We start from the raw sequence: 14,555 nt of genomic DNA on the forward strand, positions 1-14,555 counted from the left end.
TTTGTCTCAACGCTTCCCCCATAAGCTTCCCAAATTCTCCTTAAGACATGGACGAAGTCTAAAGTGCTTCCCCCAACCTTCCTTCCCTCACACCGTCCACCCCGCCAGCCCTGTTTATCTCCCCTTCGTTCTCTCTCACAGGCATTTCCTCAAATGGAATCTTTCCATGTTTAACTCCATTTTGTGCTTGCTTATCAGTTAAGCTACAAAGTTGGCAGTGAACTAAAATTTTTGGTTGGCATGTCTGTCCCTGTGACATATCTTTCAGGGTAAAAGGCTTTTCAAAAACTTATTTTCCCATTGGGAACTATGATCAGTATTGGCATATATCATTCTATAGCTGGAAGCACGAATTTGTTCTCTTATTACTCTTTCTGTGGTGGTAACACGNCGCTTCCCTCTGGTAGCCTGGCTTTATGTTACTGACAAACCAGAGCCCTTTGGTCTGTTAAGTTAACATTGAGTAACTTTGGGAGCCCAGATCTTTCTCTGACTAGGCATGAGGCATCAGACAAGTGCTGGTGTAGCCTTTCTCCTGCAGGGTAGAGTGTGACTTCTAAGGTCCCATTCAACTTTTGAATTCCACAATTCCAAGTACCACTTTTGCTTTTTGAATCGGTGTTAACAGCAGGTAGAGACTTGTGATTAAAAAAAAAAAAAAAAAAAGTGCCCTTATTTTATTTTTTTTCACGGACCGGTTTCACCAAATAGATATACCCTAGAGCTAGCGCAAGAAAAGGGGTTTTATTGTAAGTTTCCAATAGACAATCCTATAAGCACCCAAGGGCAGAAACCAAAAGTGTGTTCACACTGCATTGGTTTCTTTCTTTCTTTCTCTTCTTTCCTTCCTTCTCTTCCTTCCTTCCTTCCTTCCTTCCTTCCTTCCTTCCTTCCTTCCTTTCCTTTCCTTTCCTTTCCTTTCCTTCCAAAGGTCTTATTTATTTGAGAGAGAGAGGGAGCAGGAGTAGGGGAAGGGCAGAAGGAGAGGGAGAAGCAGACTCCTCCCTGAGCCGGGAGCCCAACATGGGGCTCAATGTGGGGCTCGATCCCAGGACCCTGAGATCATGACCTGAGCCGAAGGCAGATGCTTAACCCACTGAACCACCCAGGCGTCCTACACTACATTGGTTTCCAACTGGAAAGGAAGAAACTAAGGTTAACCTATTTATCTAAATTCTCATGTGTCTTAAAAAGAAGGCTGGACTGAGGGGAAATCTATTAGCATGTCTGCTACACCCTAATTCTTTGGTTTCTCCAGCTGACCAGTTATATTATTAAATTTGATTCATTAAAAAAATTGAGGAGGTTGCATAGGCTTTTCCCAGAAGTCAAGAAATTTATCATCTATCTATCTATCAATCATCTATCTATCGACTATACCCCATTTGAGGTGCTTCATCACTCATCCCCCAGCGTCCGAGTATTTGCAGTGTTGAGAATGTTGTCAGTGATACTCAGGGAGGAAGAGCAGAGCTTTGCCCAAAGCGACATCCAGTTCCCAGCTAAAATTTATTAAGAAGTATTGACAGGGCGAAACAATCTTAGTGAGAATTTGGAAAGTCAGCATTTTCACCTACCTATGGCCCAACATCCTGATGGATAATTGACACTACAATCAAGAACTTTCCTTGGTGGGCCTACCTCTTGGCCCAGCAATGCTACTTAAACTGAATGATCCCGAAGAACTAGATAAGGGTGTGCACAGACGTTAGTTATCAAGATGTTGATTCAGTGATTCAGTACGTTCAGGTAAGAAACAACCTAAATCCCCGATAACATAAGGGTTTGTCGAGTAGCGCACACCATGGAATAAAACAGAGCCATTATAAGTGAGGTGGCAACAGCTTTATTGACATGAGAACTAGTCTGAATAAGAGGCTGACTGAAGAAGCAATGTAAATCAACCGTATGTATAATGAGCTCCTAGGTGTTTTCCCCCTCATATCGTTATATAAATGCATAGGAAACACCTGGAAAATTGTATACCAAAATACCAACAGTGATTACCTCTGCATAGCGATGAGTAGGATTAGGTGGGATTTTAATTCCACTATTTTTATCTTACGCATTTATTAAATACTTTATAGAAAATACATGTTTATCATATTATTGAAAGACCAACAAAATTATTGGAAAAAATAAATGCCTGCAGTCGTCCTTAATTTTGAGATGTGCTGATCCAAATATTGCAAAATAAGTTATTTTTTTTCTCACCAGATAATCCAACTCTCAATTCTCATTTCAATACCTCAGCTTCCCCTTTCCATATATTTTTATTTACCTGCTCTCACATGTATTTTGATGGAGAAAATATTGAAGGGAGAGAAAGAAGTTTTTGGCTCTCACACGAAGGCCACCACTGTACTTGTCACATTATGTACCCGCTTACATATTGTCTAATGTATAAACGTGCTTAGTTAAGTATCAGATAATGTGTTAATATTCCTAATGAAGTATTACCTTTCGTCTAATATTCGGTACGTGATTTCAGTTAAATAATTAAACAGTGTTTAAATATGTAGTCCTCTCCAAACTCTTATTACCGTCAGTATTGTACTTCACGTGTTGACTTTTTTTTACATGTTTTTTTCTCTACTTCCATGGAGAGTTCCATTTCTGATTCCCCTCCCCAGAGAGCCCCTACAATGCTGAGGAGGTGGGCTAGGCTGCCAATGCCTTTTAATGGACTTAGGTAGGTTTCCTTGGTGTGGACGCGATGCCGAACCCCTCTCCGGCTTTCCTTAAGGGCCAGCGAAGTTTGGCCTCTAATGGAGCAGAAACACCGAGTATTTTATGGGTACCCTTGTGTGGGTCCATCCACTGGACTCCTTTAACTCCACTGCCCTGTGGTGGTGACACAGGAGAGGGGAGCCCATGCCCGCCTCCTTATTAACCCCATTTCTCCACTTTCTCCGGGGCTTACCCACACATCTCACTTCTGTGTCCCAATGGCTACAGAGATCAAAGTAGATTTTGTGGCTAATGATCTCATGTGAACACGACAGGTCACTCCACGCCTTCTCTGAGAAGCAGGGACATTGGTAAAGCTAAAGGAGATTTTATACTTCAGCTTTCAGATCGTTCCTCTACCTCCTTGAATGGAGAAGTGACTGTAGTTGCCTTTCTGAGCGCAGAGCTGGTGTGTGGCAGGGGTACCACCAGGGGTGCCAGCTGAGAACCAAGGACTTTGGAGTCCTGCCCCCCCCCCCCAGCATTGGGCCCACGGCACCTTCTTAAGGACCAGTTATGCGCAGAGAAAATTCTCTCAGGCTTGGCATCAAGATACCTAGGATGTCCCGGGAAATGAGATGAGCACAACATCCACGGGTGTAAAATTCTTGGGGGTTGAGTCGCTGGTGCCTAAATCACAATAGGAGAAGCGAGCTCGGTTTCTGGTGCTGCATAATGAGTACCAAGGAGAAGCATCACGAATGTGAGTTCAGAGCCTTTCTACCCAAGGCGTGGTAGCCGGGAAACAAGGATTCAGATGCGGTGTGTCTGCCTTTCCCTTTGATTGACTTAGTTATCATCATTGTTATTTTAGTTTCTAGAGTTTCTAGCTAAAAATGAGCTGAAAGGGCTCTTTGTAAAAAAAAAAAAAATCGTTACAATTTTCCATATCCTGCTTTTCTAGATTGTTCGAAAATTCCCTTTCGTCACAGAGATTCTTGCGCAAACAGCAAACACGTAAAGATCTTTTAGACATTCATTCCTCCTGCTTTCCTCCTTAGAATCATTGTATTTTCAATCACCTCTTAAAATATCACGAACCTTCTAATGACACAAGTCAAACTGAAATAAAACATATTGTAAAAAAAAAAAGGGGTGTTTGGTTTATAATATGGCATTTATTGTACGATGCACATATTAGGTCAAATGGTAAGCACCAAAGCATCTTTCCCCCACACTGAGCTCTCCCGGAGGCAGCACGAAGGCTACTCTGAATGCCGCGAGCAGCTCTGTCCACCGGCTTTCAGCTTTCCTGTACCTTCCACGCCAAAGGACGTACCTACCACTACGGCTTGTGGTGGCTTAAAAAGAAAAACGGAAGCAGATCATTAAGGAAAATGCCGCAAGGTGTGTCTACGAGGAGTATTGCAGTTGTTAAGGCAGGGAGAGCGGGGCCTTCCCCAGGCTGGCTGGGCAGTGCCTGGCCTCATCCTGAGAGACAGTCTCCGTTCTGGAAAGCAGCTGGCTCACGCTTTTTTGGGGTTTGTTCTCTTTTGGGCGCTCCTGGCTTTAATGGTCTTCTTGGGGCTGGCTGGTTTGGGAGCAGGCGGCTTGCCCTTTGGCTTCGGGGTGTTGCTACGACTGGTGCGCCCCGCGGCTCGCTTCTTGTCCTGAACGGTCCTCCGCTGTTCCTGCAGCCTCTCTTCCCACTGCTGGGAGGCAATTTGCAAACATGACCATCAGCCACGTCTCACCGTGTAATGCTGTTGAACTGATGTCAGAATCGATGCCCTTTTCTCTCACCGTAATATCTGAGTCATGACAACAACGAATAAGATCGCCACCCCGCATCGCCGAGCACTCAGCACACACCAGAGGAGCTGAAAAGCGCTCGAGGTGGGAGGAAGTCTGGATTCCCACACATTTCACAGAAACTCCCAACAGCTCTGCTAGGTGGACACCATGATCCTGAGCAGGAAACAAGCCCGCAGAGCTCATTTGCAGCCGGTCACACAGCGGACAAACGTCAGAGCTGGGATTCAAATTCGCCAGTCTAGGGCCCAAGGCCCCACGCCGTGCACTTGTGCCCCTCGGCCCTGCGATGCGACATTCCCGCACAGGAAAGCCTTCTAAAGAGGCTCTGACGTGCGGAGAGCAGAAGTTTATCCGGCCCCATGAGGAAGGCCGGGGGTCTCCTAGCGCATTTATGGGTGGGTTCACCCCATACTCTCCCACCCAAAGGAAGACAGAAGCCCCTCCCACCTCTAGTAATCCACTCAAGTGTTAGCCACCCAGAACCGATAAGAAATAAGACTTTCTGGATAGTTCTTTCCTTGATAGAAAAGGACTTACTGCTTATAAAGAAATACTATTCACTTCAACAGCAGCATGTAAGAAAACACTGAAAAAGTGAGTCCACTTGAATAGACGTCGCCTTTTATTATAACCTATTCGCCCCTGCTTTGTTAGAGTATATTTCATTCAGCAAAAAGTTTGAGCATGACCACAGGCTGGGCGTTGTCCGAGGCGCCAGAAATACAGGGAAATGAGAAACACTGTCCCCACCCTCCCAGGGCACAAGGCTAGTCTGTTCTGAAATAATAAACTCATTACGTTTGCCATTATACGGTGCTAGCTCCAAATTTTTCCTTTGAAGCATATTGGAATATTTGCTGCAAAAGTGAATGGCCCGAACAGCTCTGATTCCTGAAAGCTCGCTTTCCTCTCAGGTCCTTACGGTGGATGTGCTTTCTCCATTGATGATTCTAATCGACCGTAGTCTTGGAAGCCGGATAACTAATCCTGCTAGAATTTTCTGTCCAGTAAGGCTAAGTGAGCTCCTAGGCAGCTCCTGAGTTTTTAGCTCAGATGTGACAGTCGTGTTATTCCGAAATGCACAGAGTAGGGGAGGCTGTGTTCAAACTACCTTCTCTGTAAGTCAGTATTCATGTAGCCTTTTCCCTCGCAAACTGAGAGGCCTCAGGCCCTAGGAAGACCTTCAGTGAACCTGAAAACACGAACTCTCCTAGATAAAGCTAAACGTATTTTCAGGAGAGGGGACGCTTTAAACATCTCCAGCCAATGACCTGATTTCTTCAGTTCTGGTGTGATCTCATATCTCTGGGCAAAAAAATTATTCTAACTCCTTTAATTGAATTACAAAATATTTCGATGATGTTACTACCACTAAAATCATGGATTTGGCCACAAAACGATTACGGTTTGTAGATAATTGATTTTGACTAGTCTCAAAATTATCGTAAACACAGGGAAAGATTATGCTTCGTACAGAGACAGCATGAATTTTAGAATTGCGTATTCACACCCTTACGTGTCTATGTCCATTTTAAGCCCTCTGGATGTTAATTCTGCTCAAGTACCTGACTGATTTTGCTAAAATAGTTAAATGAAATACCATGAAGAAATTTAAAAAAACCCAACCAATTTACTCTGGAAATAACCAGTCAATCAGTATTGAATGCAACCAGATCACCTTTGAGGCTGAAGAGAGATTAATGCTACAACTTCCAAGTCAGAAGAGCTGTGCTCTTAACTACTTCTGCAGAAGACAAATAGTGCGGGTATTGCCGGCTCCCCTGAGGGCCTGGAGCTGGAAGAATGTGAAGAATCCCCAGCTGAAAAGAATTTCTTCACGTGCCCTTAACTCCAGATTCATAGTGTTGCTAAATTGTACTTACAATGGATCTTTTACTGAGTTGGTCTCTCCATTTCTCAACTAAACAGTTCTCAAGAAGCATCATCCTGAAAAGAAGCAATTGATCTTGAGCGACTCTGATTATGAAAGGAAAACGTTTAAAAATAGGAAAAATTGTAAAAAACCAGAATTCTTTATAACTCTTTACACTCCACATATCCACCATTCGTATTTTACTAGCATTTCCTTTATTCTCCTTGTACCTATATATATGTATATATGTATATTTATATATATATTTATTAAATATATATATATTCAAATCACACTGTATTTAGATCATACTGTGCATTCTTTTTATCATTCTATTCTACGCGTTTTCTCATATAAATGGAATAATTAAAAAATACAGCGTTAATAACCATAAAATAGTTCAACAATGGTACACATAATACACTTGGGCCTTTCTCTACTGTTGAACCTCCTTCGGCTTAGCTGCTATTCCCAGTGTTGTGCTGAATGTCCTTGTATGTATACTAGCGTGCACTGACTTCGTATTGCCGTTGGACAGATCCCTGAAATAGAATTATTGGTTCAAACAGTATGTATTTTTTCAAAGTTTTCCATGCACAGTGCCAAATTGTTTTCCAAATGATTGAACTTTCATTCAAATTCTTCTTTAATTTAGATTGGAGAATTAAAGAGGTAAATTAATTTACTATTTGTATGTCTTCTGGAACTTGTCCGCATGGATTTATGTAGGCATGACTTATATAGTGTAGTCTTAATGTGTCAAATAGGAACTTGTATGAACTCTTTATAGAGGAAGGTTACTATTCCTTTGTCATGAGTATTGCAAGTATTTTTCTCGGTATGTATTGTTCTCTTTGGGTGATTTTTATGTCCCTGATATTATGTCATCAAAAGTACATCTTGACATTTTTCCCTTGTAATTTCTTACATTAATTTCATGTTTGCAAAGTATTTTGCCATTCAGATTTCACATATCTATTCACCTAATTTTATCCTCTCTGATTACGTTTTAAGAATATCTCTTTAATCCATTTGAAATTTATTTTGTAGTACAGTAGAAAGTGAAAATATGTACTAGCTTTCCAAATAGAAATATTTGCAACATTTACTAAATAAAATATTCATGTCCAATTGATTTGCCATATCTCTTTCATAATAAGTTATTTTATGCATTGGAATATGTTTCAAGACTGCTTCCTCTCTGTTATTTCCCTACGCGTGTGCTCCTGCCTCACATGGCTTTAGCAAGTGTAGCTTTGTACCACTTTTCTGTTTCTCCTAAGGCAGATCTCCTTTCCAATGGTATCTTCAAAATCTCCTTTACACGCCCTTGCTCGTTTGTTCTTCCAAATGATCATCGGCATCATTTGTGAAGACATAACTCTCGTTAATAAATAAATAAATAAATAAATAAAATTAAATAAATAAATAAAAATATTTTTACTGCTATTTTAATCAGAATTACATTAAGTCTACAAGCAAACAGAAAGGATGACATGAAAGCTCTTATTTAATTCACGAATAATCCATTCATCTGTCCCAATAGGATTTAATGACTAGCAGTCCGGTTCGTTCCCAGAACCGCATCGCGTCCTGTAGCAGATACAAACACTACGCAAGAGATGAGCCCAGAAGCATTCAGTCAGCGTTCACTCATTCAGCTTCTTTAGGGAGACAAGCTCGGGGTAGAACAGCTTCAAAGCCAAGAACACAAGGTGATACAGGCAGTGAGGACGGTACCCAAGTACTGATAGAAACCAGATCGAGGAAGTATTCAAGTGAGGTCCGTTTCAAAAGGGGTTTTGGAGAAACAGTTCATAGCTGTTTCCAGAAGAAACGGGAGCATTCATGGGGAATCCAAGAGAAGACTGGTTACATAAAAAAGGAGTCATTTTGTTGGAGAGGTATCCTGAGGCAAGTTATGGGGCCCTTCCTGGAATCTTGCCTGAAGAGTTTGATTTTTCCATTATAAGGAATATACCAATATATAAAAAGATGCCAAGGAAAGAGAGATGGGGAAGCACTCTCCGAGCTAGAGATCTGCGTTTATGTGTGTGAGTGAGACTGTGTGCGTGTGTAATGGTCTATCAGACAAATATTGTACATTTATATTGTGTATAAGGAAAACGTGGAACTGTCGTCTCAAATGGCTGTGTTTACTCGATCTGTAAGCTATTAAAGAGCTCTTAAAAAATATTCAGGATTTGCCACACTAAGATTGATTTGAGCGGTTTGAAAAGAACCGTTTTAACCCATAGCGATTTATCTGCCTACAATTTTTGGAGTCACCTAATGAATTCTGAAACTGGTTTTTAAAGATTCCATCCAAATACCCCATTTCTCTTTTTCCTTAATGCCACGAGGGACTCCATGATATTTAGGATATGTGATATCGCAACAGGGGCATCTATTACAATTATATTTTTACTTATTTACTTATTAAGTTGTCTTTTTAAAAAGAACTACGGGTACCATTTTTTTTTTTTTAAGATAAACCACGCCTGCTAAATGAGATTGACGTTTCTAGAAGCGTGTGCGGTTGCTTCTGCCCCTTCGTGCCTACCTGGACCGCCACTCGTAACACATGATGAGGACGTCTTGGTGGGGCAGGATGTGAGGACACTGGCAGGAAGAATTTGTGATGAGCGGGACCTGCGTTCGAGGGATGGGGGACGAGGACTTGAAGATCTCCTTCACGTCCACCACGGTGGTTACTTCGTTACAACCGCTCCTCTGCACCGCCTTTATTTTGGCATGGATGACTGCAAGTTAAAAAAGGGGCAGAAGTGTTGATGGAGCCTTTGGAGACAAAGGAGGATGGTGTATTCGCGCCAACTCCTGAGCCTCCCTTAAAGAATGCCTCCTGTAATTATGGTCATGTCCAAGCTGCCCAGACGCAGGCAAGGAGCCCACACAATCGTATTGTCAGCATTGTCTTTCAAGCCCCGGATCCTGCTGCAGGAGGCAAGAGCCAAGTGACAGGCAGGCTCCGTCTGGGCTCTGCCTCCGGCTCGGTGACTGCGCCCCATCGGGCTGCAGCTAGGATGTGAACGGAGAATCTCATACATGGTTCTCTGCCTTAAGATCCTAGAATTAGTCTTGTCTGTTTGTCGGTTTGCCCAAATCATACCCGGTTTGTATGTTTGTTTGCCCAAATCATATCCGGAAATTCATGTCAGGAACGTCAAAAATTTCACAGAAACGAGTATTTGTTGATCTTCTGCCTGGTGATTATCTGAAGTGAGGCTTGTATGCTCTCGAGTTCAGAAGCCACTTTTTTTTAAGATTTATTATTAGAGAGAGAGAGAGCGCACGTGCGCGAGCGTGTGGGGGGAGGGAGAGAGGGAGAAGAGAGAGAGAATCTCAGACAGACTCCCCGCTGAGCCTGGAGCCCACGGTCATGAGATCATGACCGGAGCCAAAATCAAGAGTCAGACGCTCAACCGACTGAGCCACCCAGGCGCCCCTCAGAAGCCACTTTAAAGTCTGTACGGTCCAACCACCCGTCTGATGCTTGAACTTCCTCCCTTCCAAAGGAAGTTATTAAAGTCATAACATTTTTGAACTGGAAGGAGTCTCTGAAGATCACTGCTCTCAATCCTTTAATTGCACAGACTGTCAAAGCCAGGTCTGTGGTGAGCAGAAGTACAACCGTTATTACAGATGGCTGTAACATCACTGTGTCTGATCAAGCTTTAAATTCTGGCCCTTTTGGTCCCTTGCTATTACTGCCTTCCATGGAATTGTAATCAGCCTAGCATGGATCTGTCTTGGATTCCGTCCTAGAAAGCTGGTTTAGGAAGAAGCCAAAGGACTTAAATAGAAAATGGTTTCATCATCAAAGTAGTTAATGGAGAACAGCAAGACAGTGAAACTCGGGTTAGTAAGGAGGGCTGGATCGTGTCAGATGAGGGACAAAGTAGATTAGATTGAGACAATATCTACAAAGAACAGTTTTAAAACAACAGCAATGAAAGCTACTGGAAAAGACAGTTGCCTTTTTTTTTTTTTTTGGTTGAGTTACCTACATTGGTCACTTATAATCTCAAGTCTTACAATTCAAATAAGAGGTTATTTTTTTCAGACTCTTATACGGTCATGATCTTTCTACTCTCACATGTGATATATCACATAAAGTTCATGATTAAAATTTCAGTTTGAATTATGGAAAACAAAGTTAACAAATAAAATAAACCATTTTGCCTAAACAGTTCCTGTTTTTTCAGCAGAAGTAATTTAAGAGATGCAAAGAGACATAAAAGAGTTCATACAGGTATTTTAAAAGAACTTATTTTTAGTTAAATTTACTTTCAAATGATAACAGAATTAAATTTACTTAAAAAATTAAAAATAGCTGACTCAGGGAAGAAAGTGCTGGCTGTTCTTTCCAATAAGAGAGGAGAGCATGTCAACTATGTCAATACTTGTACATATTGCCCCACAATTCCTCTAAGATGCTCAATATCTACAGGTGTTTAGAAGTAAAAAGAAATACGGGCGGGCCTTAGTTCCTGGGCCTCTGGGCCTCAGATAATCCAACCCATGGATCACCCACCCATCCTTCAGGAAACCTCGGGAAGAGAATGGGGCAGGTGGGCTGGCCTGGCTGAGTGGCCCCTCTCCCTAAGACGAGTAGGACCTTGAAGGCAAATTTGTGCTCTGATCCACAGCATTGTTCTCCCTGGTAATCTACTTCGGTTTTGCTTAATGAAGAGCAAAACATTTTACAGTTTGTCTTTGTGCCACCGAGAGCCCCCATAAGTAAACCCTTTGTCCTTGGCTGGCTTTGTAACCCGCCAAGCCCTCCAGCGAATGGTTGCGTCCGGGGACTTACCATAGCTGTAGTTTTTGCTCAGATATGTCGCCAGAGTGGGCTTCACCTTTTTGCATTTGCAACGGTCTGAAGGAGACAAAAGAGAGACAAGAAGTTGGGAAAGTGTCCAGAAACCACTCTGGGGAGGAGACGAAGAGGGAACCTCATGGAGAAAGAACTCACCGGGGCTTAGGCGTTTACAGTCAACATCAAGAGGCCTTTCCTGAACCATCATGTCTGGCGTGATGTCTATCCACTTCACGTCTGAAACACACACAGAGCCGCATGGGTGCGGCCAGTGACTTAGGCTGTTCCCCCAGCTGGAATGAAGAACCATCTGGAGACACACACTAGCACAGTATCACCGAAGAATAATACTACATTGTGAAAGTGTCATATGACTGTCGACTATCTCTTTCATACAGACTTTCCTGGGCTTAGGAAAGAAGAATTTTGAGTGAGATTTTGCCCATCCAGCACAAACAGACATGAATGCACGCCCATTTGACTTGGCTGATACACGGACCTCACTTTCCTTCCAAATCTGTTGTAAAACGTTGGTTTTTCCAAGTTGACAATGGACACTAATCAAAATATCCAGAATATTTCCAAATCACCACCTTTCCTTTTGCAGTGCAGAAACAGTCCACAGCTATATATAAATCCCCCAAAGCATAACCCTCTATCATTTATATAATGTGAGCAATAAATATGGTTTTTTTTCCCCTAAGGCTTTGAATTAGAGAGGAGTTTCGATTTTCCCTTCACTTCACTTCTCCTTCATGTGTTGGGCAATGCTCTGAAACAGAACCTCGGAAACTACGATAAGGCAACACTATAGTCTCTTTAAATGTGCAGGAACCTGGGTCAGGGATAAAAGCATGCAAAATGTTCTTAGGTTTCATTTCAACAAATGGATTTAAACTTGCTCCTTCATCCTAGAAAAGCAGCAAAATGAAAAAAAAAAAAAAAAGGAAGCAAAAGTTGATATCCAGTGAACTAAGACGCCACAGACCTTGACCGTGAAACAGACATCACAATTTTCCAGAACGACTAAATTTACGAACTGCCCTCCTGGTGGGGAGTGATGACTGGTACTGCTTTTTTCGGCAAGTTTTCAAGAGCTAACACTAAATGGAGAATCCCGGTGGGATTGTTTTTCGGGATTAGACTATACATGTTAAGTGCTTAAGGCTGGCTCAGACCCTTCCTATGCCCCACCCATGTACGTGTTTGCTGCCGCTGCTGTCTTCAAACACTGTCAATGACAATGTCCCCAACGGCTCTCTTTATAAGCACCTTCTCACCCCGCACACACATAACCTATGGGACGTGGTGCTCTTCGGCTTCCGAAATTCCTGTAGGGAAACCAGACTTTTCGCCAAAGTCAGGTCACCAGCCCTTCCCACTTCCTCCAACCCTGACAGTGGGCTGGGGGACTGACCGCCCACCCACCGGCATCGGGAGAAGCGGCAGCAAGAGCCGAGAACGCCCCTCGCCCCCGCGCTCCTTCCCCGCGGCCTCACCGTCGGGGAGGTCGGTGACGATGGCCTCCGGCGAGATGCACACGCCGCGGTCGTAGACCGGCAGCTCTTCGCAGGCCAGGCTCTCGGGCCAGCTGTGGTTGTACATCTTCATGAGGGGCTCGCAGTCGTCGCGCGCGCGCTGGCACACCGACTTGCACGGCTTGATGGGGTCGTGCAGGAACTCCAGCGTGCAGATGGGCGCGTACATGGCGCAGAGGAAGAAGCGCAGCACCGAGCTGCAGTTCACGTCCACCAGCTCCTCGTACTGCTCGATGGCCAGGATGGCGTTCTCCTGCGTGCTGTGGTGCAGGTGGTTGGGCATCCGCGTGATGTTCCAGGGCATGTGCCGGCACATGGGGATGCGCACCGCCTCGCAGGGCGCGCCGCGCACGCCGAGCGCCAGGCGCAGCCCCAGGCACAGCGCCGCCAGCACGGAGAGCAGCATGGCCCTGCCCGGGCGCGCCGCCGCCCCGACGGGCAGAAGGGGCCCCCGGCTTGCTGCCCGCCTAGTGCCTCGTCCTCCCTTCCCCGGGGAGGACGTCCTTTGGGGGCGCGGGAGAGGCTCTGGGCCCGCGCGGCCGGCGGCAGCGGTGCGGGGCCGCGGGGGCCGGCCGGGGGTCTCCGGCGTCCGGCGCACCGAGCGCGAGCAGCGCCAGCCCTCAGCCTGCGGGGCGCGGACCCGCCCGGGCAGCTCCAGTCGCGGACCCGGCAGCTCCGAGCGCAGCCGGCCTCGGCCATTGCGGGACCCTATTTATCCCGACGCGTCCCCTGACGTGGGCCCGGAACGCTCCCTTGGCGGCGGCGGGCGCGGCGCGGGCTCCCCCTCGGCCGCCCCACCCCCCAGCCCTCGCTTCGCCGGAGCGGTGACATCATCTCCTCCGGGCCGCGGCCCAGGGCTGGAATCCTGCATTTCCCCAAAGTCCCTCCTTTTTAGTCTGGCCAGTCCTTTTCCTTCGCACCAAGAGACACAGTCTCTGGCAGTCGTTTTGGACACCGGATCCAAGAGGGTGCAGGAGAGGGTTTCAGGAGAGGGGAAGACGCTATCTGCGTCAGAGCGGAACTTTGCGCCCTCTCTGCCCCACAGGTTCCCCGAGGATAGAGTTGGAGGGCAGTGGGAACTTCTGCGGCCCTGTAATTCGGCAGCACGCCTGCTTTCTCCAGTAGGGGGCGTGAGAAGCGCTGAGCGGCGAGGCTACGGTGTGGGACCCGACCCACACGTTATATAAACAAACCGCGCCCCCCCTCCCGTTGTACGGAGTTGGGTTTTGTTGTTATTGTTGTGACTAGAAGACATAAGTTTGGGCTCAGGTTTTTTCCAGAGCGGCATTCGGTCTGTACCTGCTCCAGGAACAGAACCGCCCGAAGGTGCAATAATAGCATCTTCTCGTTTCGGAATGTTTTCCCTCCGCCAACATTCCCCTTCCTTCTCCTCACTCCCCATTCCTCTCCCCGCTGTGAATGAAACCCGGAGAAAACACAGAGTACCAGACACAACAATCCCAAAGACTTTTTTCCCTTTTCACGCCAAGCGATTTCCAACCCAGCAGCCTAAAATCTTGATTTTTGATGGGCTTGAAACTACTTAAATCGAGTAAGAAGTTGTGTACCATGGAAAGCAAGTGTGTATGTTGTGTTTTCTCTTTTCTCTTATTTTTATTCGGAAGTGGTAATAAAACCAACGGCTGGCTCAGGTCCCCACAGAAAATGGAGGCTTTACTGTTGCAAACGTACATCAATCTTCAGGCAGGAAGATTTCTGGTATATGATATTTTCTTAGGGCATTCGGATATGAAAACGTGGTCTCTGAATGTTAATCTTTAAAAACATAGTTCAGAGGACGCCTGGGTGGTTGAGTCAG

The 14,555-nt window shown here is 45.1% G+C and overlaps 1 protein-coding gene across 2 annotated transcripts in view; it reads right to left on the minus strand.

Annotated features, from left to right (window-relative positions):
• Positions 1 to 1,830: 1,830 nt before the first annotated feature.
• Positions 1,831 to 14,555, minus strand: part of SFRP4 (secreted frizzled related protein 4) — a 13,885-nt gene continuing 1,160 nt past the window's right edge. The window contains exons 1-6 of one of the 2 annotated variants that reach the window (XM_040644407.1): positions 12,698 to 13,274; positions 11,355 to 11,435; positions 11,193 to 11,258; positions 8,922 to 9,120; positions 6,369 to 6,432; positions 1,831 to 4,382 (exon numbers count right to left, since the gene is read on the minus strand). In XM_040644407.1, coding sequence (XP_040500341.1) covers positions 4,197 to 4,382; positions 6,369 to 6,432; positions 8,922 to 9,120; positions 11,193 to 11,258; positions 11,355 to 11,435; positions 12,698 to 13,142 — 1,041 coding nt within the window. In that variant the 5' untranslated portion in view covers positions 13,143 to 13,274 and the 3' untranslated portion in view covers positions 1,831 to 4,196. Of the gene's footprint in view, positions 4,383 to 6,368; positions 6,433 to 8,921; positions 9,121 to 11,192; positions 11,259 to 11,354; positions 11,436 to 12,697; positions 13,275 to 14,555 lie in introns of those variants that run through there. The other variant, XM_040644408.1, reaches the window with a different exon arrangement.

Source organism: Ursus maritimus, unplaced genomic scaffold, assembly GCF_017311325.1.
Source record: "Ursus maritimus isolate PB19 unplaced genomic scaffold, ASM1731132v1 scaffold_3, whole genome shotgun sequence".
In the NCBI taxonomy this organism is placed as follows: domain Eukaryota; kingdom Metazoa; phylum Chordata; class Mammalia; order Carnivora; family Ursidae; genus Ursus; species Ursus maritimus.